Source organism: Neophocaena asiaeorientalis, unplaced genomic scaffold, assembly GCF_003031525.2.
Source record: "Neophocaena asiaeorientalis asiaeorientalis breed wild unplaced genomic scaffold, Neophocaena_asiaeorientalis_V1.1 scaffold134, whole genome shotgun sequence".
Lineage (NCBI taxonomy): Eukaryota > Metazoa > Chordata > Mammalia > Artiodactyla > Phocoenidae > Neophocaena > Neophocaena asiaeorientalis.
The window spans coordinates 24,321,761-24,332,248 of NW_020185339.1; the positions used below are offsets into that span (position 1 = coordinate 24,321,761).

The 10,488-nt window shown below is 51.6% G+C and overlaps 1 protein-coding gene across 4 annotated transcripts in view; it reads right to left on the bottom strand.

The window, feature by feature from the left end:
- Positions 1-10,488, bottom strand: part of DGKA (diacylglycerol kinase alpha) — a 20,658-nt gene that overhangs the window by 8,980 nt on the left and 1,190 nt on the right. For 2 of the 4 annotated variants that reach the window (XM_024736588.1, XM_024736585.1), the window contains exons 1-17: positions 10,388-10,482; positions 5,655-5,802; positions 5,161-5,234; positions 4,706-4,838; positions 4,381-4,455; positions 3,875-3,924; positions 3,445-3,519; positions 3,126-3,245; positions 2,898-3,012; positions 2,238-2,326; positions 1,982-2,101; positions 1,688-1,786; positions 1,431-1,514; positions 1,154-1,227; positions 773-847; positions 294-379; positions 113-202 (exon numbers count right to left, since the gene is read on the bottom strand). In XM_024736588.1, coding sequence (XP_024592356.1) covers positions 113-202; positions 294-379; positions 773-847; positions 1,154-1,227; positions 1,431-1,514; positions 1,688-1,786; positions 1,982-2,101; positions 2,238-2,326; positions 2,898-3,012; positions 3,126-3,245; positions 3,445-3,519; positions 3,875-3,924; positions 4,381-4,455; positions 4,706-4,838; positions 5,161-5,234; positions 5,655-5,718 — 1,423 coding nt within the window. In that variant the 5' untranslated portion in view covers positions 5,719-5,802; positions 10,388-10,482. Of the gene's footprint in view, positions 1-112; positions 203-293; positions 380-772; positions 848-1,153; positions 1,228-1,430; positions 1,515-1,687; positions 1,787-1,981; positions 2,102-2,237; positions 2,327-2,897; positions 3,013-3,125; positions 3,246-3,444; positions 3,520-3,874; positions 3,925-4,380; positions 4,456-4,705; positions 4,839-5,160; positions 5,235-5,654; positions 5,803-10,387; positions 10,483-10,488 lie in introns of those variants that run through there. The other 2 variants (XM_024736586.1, XM_024736584.1) reach the window with 1 other exon arrangement.

The following is a 10,488-nucleotide window of genomic DNA, read 5'->3' on the forward strand; positions in this document are numbered from 1 at the left end:
TCTTTTCCACCAAGGCTTTTTCTTCACCAGATGCCTAAATGTTTTCTCTGTGTGCCTTTCCCTACCTACCCAACTCCCCCATTCCCCAGGAAAACAATTTCTAACCACTTACCTCCTCCCCATCTTAGGCAACGAGCCAGATCATTTCCAGTGCCCAGGGGCAACACAGCAACAGGAGGCACAAAAGGCAAGTTGGCTTTGTCTGTGGAGGCAGGTAAGGAGATGGATGAAGGGAGTTAGCTCTGGAAGGCCACTGCCCCTGGGCCCAGCCCGGAGCCGCTCCCTGCACTGACCAATGGTCTCTAGAATCCAGCCTACTGTGCCATCTCCTCCACACACCAAAACCCGGTAATCAGGAACATCTCTGAAGAATCGGAGCCTGAGACAAAAGGTGAGAGAGAAGATGACGAAGGATAACTGGACTGAGGCTACCCAACTCTTGGACAGGCAGAGTAAGTACTTCTTGTCTCTCGTTCCTTACAACACCCTTCCCCTTTGTCAAGGGTAGAGAAAAAGTACAATGGGGAAATCTTATAGCCACTCCTTAGTGGTGAGGGAGAGATTGGTATCTCCATTCTTTGAGAGCAGAACAGAGATGAGCTGGAGAATTCAGAGGTAGGGATACCCAGCAAAAGCAGCATTCTGAAGTCTGGTTTCTTGGGCCTCCCCTGGCCCTCCCCTCCCAACAGGCACTCTTTCCTGCTCTCTTCCAACACACACAGATAGGCAGACACACACAAACCCTGCGATACAGCCCCTAACCTATACTCACCCTGGCTCAGGACCATCCTTTAGGAGGTTGAACACCTGTCGAGGGTTTAGTAGATACTGGAATTTCCAAAGCACCCTGTGTGGGGAAAAAGGAAAGCTCATGGCAGGGCACGGCATGGATATTCTGTACTCCACTCTCTCTCTCTCTCTCTCTTTTTTTTGGCCGTGCCGCGCAGCATGCAGGATCTTAGTTTCCCCACCAGGGATGGAACCCCCGCCCCCTGCAGTGGAAGCATGGAGTCCTAACCATTGGACCGCCAGGGAAGTCCCTGTACTCCACTCTCTTGATGTCCTCAAGGTATGTCCCCTGCATACACACAGATACCCAACCTCTGTCCATCTTCCCTCTCTACTTTACAAGACCTAGTAGAGCTCTTCTCACCTCTCCCCTTGCTTCCCACCACTCTTGGGGTTGACAAAGACCAGAAGTGGGTGGGTGTTAGAAACAGGGTCAATCTGCATTGAGGGAAGAAAACAAGGATAAGGAAAGCAGGATTTTGTCAGAGTTAAGATGGGTCCCGGAGACAGGAGCAGAGGGCTGGCATTCCCCCCAGGTGGCTTTCTCCTCCCCCAGGGAGCAGGAACCAGTCCCCAGGTTCCCCACTTCATTCCCTCCCATGAGGTCCCCACCATGAAGCCCAAGCCTCTCAGCCCTGTACCCGCAGTGCCTCAGAGGTGCTCAAATTTAAATCATCCACGGTCTTCTGGTTTGTTTTGCTAATTTTACGCTCCTGTCCAGAGGCCTAGGAAGGGAAGGAGGCAGAAGGAAGGAAAACTGGATTGTGTGAATCCATAAACAGATGAGAGTCTGACTTGAATCCAAAAATATAGGCTCTCTGCTCTAAATGGCATTGTGTGCGTGTTTGAATTGGGGAAGCATTCCTGTCCCCTCCCAGCCGCTGTCCAGGGATCTCACAAGGACGCTGGGATAGATGGAAGACGGACGCAGGATGTGATCGCGGAGCAGCCCACAGTCACACTCATGGCCCATGGCTGGTAGGCAGTCGTCATGGATCTGAAAGACAAGGCAGGCACGGAGAGATTGTGGAGGGAACCCCGTCACCTCTCAGCTTGGGGTCTGCCACCGAAAGAGAGCCCTTGGGAGTAGGGCAACCAAGGCTGTAAGGGAGATGTGCGCGAGGGGGCCGCCGGAGAGGGCAGCTTACGGAGGGGCCCAAAGCAAGGCTGGAGGGATAGCTCCCGGACTGACCTCTAGGTGGCACCACACACAATGCAGCCCAACCAGACTGTGGTAGATCCGGATCTTTTTCTGACAGCGGTCGCAGCGTCCAGATTCACAGCCGCCTCGCACCCACACATGTGATTGGACCTTGGGGAGAAAGGCAAACTCTTGTCTGAGAGGGTCTGAGCAGGGACTCGGGGAAGGCCTGAGGGCAGCAATGGGCCAAGAGCCAGGACCAGGGCCAGGACGGGGGTGGTGATCCGGTGGGCGTGGGGTCACTCACACCAATGTCCTTCCGAGACTTGGCATAGGTGCTGACTTCGCAGGGCTGGGCCTTCATGGCACACTGGTCGTGAACGACGTATTTACAGACTGGGCAAGAGTGAAGAAGGTCAGAGGCTTAGCTGCAGCCCCTCCCCCTATTTCTTCCTTACCTGGAGGTGAGACAGCATCACTCACTGAAACATGGCATATAACCCCTTGCTGTGAGGGTGTAGTACAGAACTCACGTTTGGGCTGGGGGCTCACCTCCAAGACCTGTGCCTTTTGCTCACTCTTCCCCCAGAAGAGCAATTGCTACTGCATGCCCAACCCCACTCCATTCATGTGTCAGGAACTGAGCTGGATGATGTAAAGGAGGCCCAGATACAACAGCAACAATAACAGCAACAACAATAATAGCTAATTTCTATTGCAGACGTAACAGTACGCACATGCAGTACATGGAGCACTCTTCTTGCATCAACTTATTTAAAGCTCACAATCACCTCATTCTCAGTTGAAGAAACTAAGACTTAAAGAAGTTATGTGGCTTTCCCAAGGTCACATAACCAGTCACTGGCAGAGCCCAGGATTCAAAGCCAAGTCTCTCTAAGTTCAGTGCTGTGTTCCCACAGATAGCTGGGCTGCCCCCCCGGTTCCCACACTCCCAGGTTACACTCACGGTTACAGCTCAGCCCCTGTTTGCCAAGACCAATGCTCGACTCGCACAGGTTGCAGTAGACTGGTCGGGGGAACCTCTTGGGTCTCCACATGTGCTGCCCATTGTCCTTCAGGGTCTGGGAGGGTACAGCAGATGATGGGGAATGTCTAAGCCCTTAGAGTGCCAACCTCTGGCAAGTACAACCCAAGGCAACTATTTTGCCCATCCTCACAAGTCTCTCTCACTCACCATCTCCAGACCCAGTAGCACTAGCAGTGGCACGGTGGTGGCCCCAGCCCGGAGCCACTCAGCTAGGGAGACAGAGCCACTGCCATCATAGTCAATCTCTTTCATCATCTCCTGGAGAATCTGAGCAGAGAATGTGGGGAGGTGGACTTCTGGTGTGAGTAACCCCTCAGATCTGACACTTCTCCACTGTCCCCTAGGACAGCCAGCCTAGCCATCCTAGCCAAGGGCACCAGGCTGCCTGTCAGAGATGGGGGGAGGTAGATAAAGGTCTCACTAGGGAGCAGGTACAACAAGGGACATGCAGGAAGAATTGCCTTACCGGCCTCAGCTCAGACACCTCCCAATCCAGGTATTCAGCCACTCGCATCATCTGTATGATGATTTTGTCCACTTCCTGAGGGCCGAGAGGGTAAGAGCCACAGCCATATCCTGCCTCACTACCACCATCCAAACCCTCCTCTAGAAATCAGGGTTCCTGAGTTCCACCCACAGACCCCCTCTCATTCTCAGGTGTCTCTGCCAAGTAAATGAATGTCTATGTGTCTGTGTTTGCAAGGGAGCCCCCAAGTCGTGCCTCCAGCATCCTCTTTTAGGGGTCAAGAGCTTGGGACCTACTCCCAGATTTAGTCCTAGAGGACTCAGCTTCTCCCTCTAGCTTCCTCTGCTTCTTAAGATCCTGGAAGAGTTGTGACGGGGGGCACAGACAAATGAACACATATTCCCTTGCACAGCAAGGTCCCCCAACTCACTGAGCTGTCCAGGATCCCATTTCTGTCCGTGTCGTACAGCTTGAAGGTGACTGTGGGGTGTTTTAGGGGGCCAGGGTCAGTTTGTGAGGGATACCCAAAGAATTCATAACAGAATACAGGGGAAACAAAGAGATAAGGAGAGACTTTTTGGATGAAGAGCCCAGGACTTGGGGCTGGGACTGAGATGGAAGACAAAATCGGAGGGGAAACAGGTCTGGATTCCACCCTTGGTGAACCTGATAGGCGAGACAGTACACACCTCCCACATCCCATCCCGGGTCCTCCACATGAAAATATACAAGACGTGGGAACTAGGGTGACTATGGTGGATGGCGTTAGGTATAAGGAGTCTGGGGAAACAGAGGAAATGGGTCCATTCTCTGGCCCCACCTTTGTCTGGCCTGTCAGCCTTTAGGAATCCTGAAAAAATGAGGGAAGGAAGGCTGGGGAATACCCTCTCTCCCTTCACCTTTCCTTCCCTCTCCCAGTCCAGAATGGTAACTCACACTCTAGCTTATCTTCTGGCCGGCCACCCTCCAGAAGGGAAAAGTAGCAGGAGACATCACTGAGACACACCACATCTGGTTACAGAAAGTACAGCAGATCTGAGGTTGGGGCTCCCTCCAGTCTGGCTCTTCTCTTTTCCTTTGTTCCAACTCTTCCCTTTAACTTTCCTCCCTCTGGCTCCTAGGCAAGCCTGGCTACCCTCTACCTCTCCCTCCCACCACCCTGCCCCCAACATGTGACTCAATTCCACTCTCACCCCAAAACCCACACTTAATTTCACTTTTCCTCAGGAGGCCCAGCGCAGTCCCACCTACGTGACCATACCTTCTTTTACAGTCTTTTCTAAGCAGTAACTAGTCTGGAAGGATTGAAACAGTGCCAGGCTTAGGGGACTGGGAACATTATCCACTTCCAGATAGATTTTCAGGAATTGCTGGAATCCTTCGTACCCAATGGCCTATGATGAGAGCAAGCATTACCCTGGGGAGATCTGCAGGATGGGAGTTGGGGACTGAATTGGGAGTGGTGGGGACAGTGACAATAAGTGCAGAGCTGAGAAGCACCCAAGGCAGGAGTATGGTTTATTGGGCTGAGTCCTGAGTTACTAGAATCTCTTGTTTTGTCCTAAAGCAATAGTTGCAGTAACAATGGATGCTGGGGAGAGAGGATAGCAAGGGTTGGGCCCAGAATAATCCCTGGAAGTTGGGCATCCCGATGGAGTAGCAAAAACAAAGGTGGGAGGAGTTGGTGAAGCAGAGGATTTCCCAGCTGCCACTCACATCTCCTTGGAGATATTCAGCCATTTCACCATCCTCAAAGAGCTTTAGGACATCACTGACCTTTCTGGTGGAGTCTAGGATGTGAAGAGAGTGAAGAGAGCATGAGTTTGGTTCAGCTCTCCCTGCCCTCTGCCACAGTCCCACCCAGACATCCAACGGGAAAGAAGATTCCAGTGAGATGAAAAAGAAATTCCAAGAAGAAACACAGAAGTACAGAGAGAAAAACATTTCATGTCCTCCAAGGTGGTTGCCCTCTTTATCTCTCTTCTCTGAGATGTGGTGCAGGCAGTCAAGATTCAGAGAAGGTGAGTAGAGAGCTAAGACCACGGGCATCTTCCTATTTCCCTCGCCTCTTGCTCCCAGCCAGGCATATCTCAGGAGCATCCCGTCTCAAGGCCACTGGAGAAAAGAAGGGGAACTTGGGGGAATGAAGAGGAGGAGGTATTGTCTAAGGGTAAGGTCCCCAGGACTGAATGACTGAGAGGAAGACTCACATTCCATGTATTTTTGCAGCTGGGCAAAATCACTGGGGCTTATTAGGCCCCGCTCCTTGGCCATCTTTCTTTTTTTCTTAAGGATGGACACGAAGACAGCTTGGTAGTAGTACTTCTGGCTCCTGGAACTCTGCTTCCAAGGGTAGCTCTGGAGGAAGATGACAAGAACATGTGGCAGGACTGGTCAGCTGTCTGGGTCTCTTTGCTTCTGTATACTCTGTTCATTTTCCACTCCTACTACTATTTCTGTTCTTTTCTTGTCTCTGAGTCCCTCCCTAAGTCTCTTCCTTTCCCTGTGTTCCTCTCCTCTGTGTCTCTATCTCTCCCTGACAGTGTCTGTCCGCTGTCTCTGTTTCTCTGACTCATCCCTGACTTTCTCTCCAACGTTTCTGTATCCTTCTCCAGCTCTCTGATTTCTTCCCCAGCCTGTCTTGATTCATCTCTGACCATCCCTCACCTCCCTGCCCCCCCACCCCTCTTTCCCAGGCTATACACGTCTCTGGGAGTGTGTCCCTCGCCTGCTCCTACCTTTTCTCCCTCCACCCCCAATCTCTGTAGTCTCTGCCGGGCCTAAGCTCTGTCCCATCTCCCTTCTTATCCCGCAGACCCGGCCCTCCGGCGGTTCTCACTGAGATGGCGGCACGCCTCCCGGGCCACTACCCCATCTTGCTCCGCCTCCAGCCCCGGTCCCCAGCTCCGCTCAGCTACCACTCCCAGAGACACCCACGCCCCGCAACGACCTCTAGCGCTCCTGACGCGCGCGACACAGAACCGGCTCTAGCCGGGTCCCCAGCCCCGGCCCCGCCTCGTCTGCGTCCCGCAGCGCTCCACTGGGGAAGGGCGGGACCCAGGCACGAGAGATTGGGGAGAAGGTAGGGGAAGAAGGCTCTGAGCATCTGCCGGGCTTCTCAGCTCCAGGAGGGTTGTGCTGAGTGCGGGAGCCTTCCTTCCACCCTGCTAGGTTAGCAGTGTTTAGGGAGCCCCAACTTTCAGCTATGGGACCCAGGGACCAAGGAGGAGCCATCACGTGGATCATGCTGACCGCTGACCCAGGGGCCAAGCTGCAGAGGGCAACTTGCCTTGCGGATTCAGTAACAGCAATAACAATATCTTACATTAGCATAGTACAACACCACTTTGGAGTCAAACAAAACTGGGGTTAGTCATAGCTGGGTTCCATTCTTAGCTGTGTTACCACTGTGTGACTTGGGCAAAGTACCGCTATAAAATGGCAGAATGATACCTATCTTTCATAGTTGTGAGGATTAAGTCAAATAATGTATGGAAAGTACCTAGTATAACACTTGGCATATAGAGGGCCTACAAGGAATGGTAGTTATTGTATTAACAAGTAAAATCACATTCTATGAGATAGGGAATTATTGGTATAGCCATTCTACAGATGAAGAAACGGGAGCTCAGAGAGGTTGGGACTTCCCAAGGCAGGTGACAAGTGGAGGAGCCAAGGCTCCAACCCAAGAACTTCGTGGTGTAACCCCCTCCCCCACCGCCTCTCTGTCCTCCTCTTGTTCCACTCTCCCCTTCACACACTGCCTTCTAGTCTCACTGCCCTCCTTTCTGTTCCTCAAGCATGCCAAGTTTTTCCCTGCTCAGGGCCATGAGACTTACTGCTCTGTCGGCCTGGACCACCCTTCCCCACTCTTGGCAGAGCTGACTTCTTGCCTAAGCTGAAATGTCAGCTCCTCCAAGAGACCTTCCCTGATCATTCTGTCCTAAGGTAGCCCCCCTCCTTTGCGTAGCACCCTCCTTTGTTTCCTTCATAGAATTTATCACAACTGGAGATTATCTTGCCCATTTATTTGCTTCTTTGTTTACTGTTTGTCTTTTCCTACCAAAATGTAAGTTCCACAGGGCAGGAACTTATCAGTCTTATTCACCACTGTATCCCCAATACCTAATGCCCATCATGTTATAAGTGTTCCATATTGGTTGTACAAATAGTTGTATAAAGCTAGGGAGTCATATATGGGGACTCTTAATCCAAACGCGGTTAAATGGGATGCTAGAGTATCCATCTGGACAGTGAGGGGAACATGAGACAATGTGGGGCACATATAGTAGGTGCTAAATTAATATTTGTTAAATGAATGAATGATGCTAAAAAGCACTTATTGTGGTACTCCATCCAAGGCCCTGACCTTCTGTCTCCCCTCTGCCCACTTATTTAGGGTGGTTGGGGCAGGCTTAAGGAGGCAGTTAGGGTCTACTAGAATTTTTTTTCTGATGGTGCAAGAAACTTCTCTGTAACCTCTGCCCTTGGGACATCTCTGCCACTCACCTCCATGTATAGCATTCCTGTTCTGGAGGCTCTCTGGGAACACTTAGAAGGGGGTTCTGAGACACTAATATTGTGGAGAAAGGACTCCACCCATCTGGTCCTTTCAATGACTATAATCTAACTTCTCCTGCCAACAGATCTAATGAATACATAATAGTCTTATGGCTAATGGGGTCTGTAAGGCTTAATTAGCCTCTCTGATTACCCCTGGGGATTCTTAGATGGCTCCAAGGTTCTAGGAAATGGAATCTGAGAGAGAAAGTGACAGGGAGAGAGCAAACAAGAGACAAACAGGAGAGAAGACAGAATACTTCTCTCTTGCCTGTCTTTTCACAAGCCCCCCGGTCTTACATGTAGTATATAGTAGAAGTTAAAAGAATGGACTTTTGAATTAGATAGGCTTGGATTAGAATTCTAGCTCTTGGGACTTCCCTGGCGTTCCAGTGGTTAAGACTCCGCGCTTCCAATGCAAGGGGTGTGGGTTCGATCACTAGTCAGGGAACTAAGATTCCACATGCCACGCAGCATGGCCAAAAAAAAGAAAAAAAGAATTCTAGCTCTTGGGCGAGTTATTTCATCTCCCTGAACCTGTTTTCTTATCAGTAAAATGGTTACCTGGAGAAATCAGTCACCATGGGGGGGTTAAATAAGGTAATACATGCAATATACTTAGCAAACTGCATGGCACAGAGAAAGAACTCAGGAAACATAGCTATTATTATTATTATTATTATTATACAAGGGTGGTACCTAGAGAAACATATCTGGAGATTAGGAAAAATGATGCCTTGGACCCAGGATGGCATAAATTCTAGGGACTCCCAGCAGCAGTGAACCCCAAGTTGTATACCTTCCCACTTGTGTCATGTCTCAGGCACAGGCATGTAATATCAGGATCCTGCATTTTGCCTCTGGTAGGGTGAGGACGTGGCTATAGAAACTAGACTATCAGGGTCCAAGGACACCCCTGGGCTGGGACCTTGGACATAAAGGCTCCTGGGATTTTTTCAGTTGTGCAGGGCCTTAAAGATCTGGAACAAGTCCAATTTTGTCCTGCTCCATCCCAGCCCTGAGGCTGTAACCTAGGCTAGTCCAGACCGAGGCTAGGGCTGGGAGGGTGGGGTCTGCTGCCCAACCGCCAGCTATTTGTGACTCACCCTTCCCCTCCCTCCTCTGGTTTCCCTGCCTGCCCCTACCAACTTGGGGTGAGAAAGTAAGAAGTTGACTTGGAGGCAGAGAATCCTAGAACGTCCTCAGAGCTGGGAGGCACAAACTGTCTTATTTTACAGAGGAAGAAACTGAGGCCCAGAGAGAGAGCCACTCTCTCAGGGTCACACCCAGACTCTAGACATAGTGTCCTTAGTCCATTCCATTAAATCTTAGTGTCTCTGGTCTTCTAGATCTTATTTTAAACATTAAATACTAAAATTGCTGGTAACTGAGAGATAACTATGATTTCCAAAGCCAGTGCTAACATTTAAAGTTTCCTTTTTCACATCAACACTCATTGCTCACATTCCAAGTCATGTAGTTTACCATTACCCAAGAATCAGCTATGCCCCCAGAACACTCAGGCTGACCCAGCAAGGATCCCCAAGGGGCAGGCACTCCCTTTTGAGGGCCCAGACCTGATTACCTGGACTTCTGAATCCCTTAACCACACCAGGGCTTACATCCTCCTCCTGTTTCTGAAGACTGAGGGAGGGTCTCTTCCTTCCTGCCCATCCCTGCTACCAGTCAGTGGCCCCTGAGAGGGAATCATTTGGCTTGAAGCCTTAATATTTGTTAAGCCTCCACAAACATCGCAGATGTTAGTGTTGCCTGATTAAGGGGGTGGTGTTCGTGTGTGTGTGGGTGGGTGTCATTGTGCAGTACAGGAGGAAGTTACGATGTTGGCACGCTTGGGGGATGTGGGCTCATATGGTTAAGAGGTTGAGGAGATGCCCAGCAATATTTGCATTTCTTCCTCAGTAAAGCTCATTTCCCCCACTGAAAGGTGAAAAGTAGGATTCAGACCCAGGTAGTTTCAGAAACTTCCCGGTGACAGGTGTGGAAAGGAGAGGGGTGGGAAGTTGGGGACCAGGAGGCCAAACAAGAACCCTTCTCCACCCGTGCAGCGCTGTGCAGGTTCCAAAATGGACTTTCCTCCAACTCGGGTCCCCAGGAGCCAGCTTCAGCATCTGTCCGAATCATCGGGACAGATGGAGGGCAAGGTCTGCGGGAAACACTGCTTACGGGGTTCTGGGCCAGCCCTGCCGCTGCCCCCCGCTCCTGGCGCAAACGCTTCTAGCTACCCGCTCCAGCTGTCACGCTTCCTCCTTCTCGGCCCAGCAGCCCTACCCTAGCCCGTGGGGCGTCCCTCCCGCGGCCCCCGCCCCGGCCTGCTCCGGTGCGGGAGGGCGGGAGGCGGCAGGGGGCTCGCGGGGGTCTCTACCTTGCCTGCGGAGGGCGCGCGGTCGGAGCTGGAGCGCCGGCGCGGGAGCTGGAGCCCGAGCTGGGCTGGAGGGGACGGGCCAGGCAGACGCGGCCGCCGCG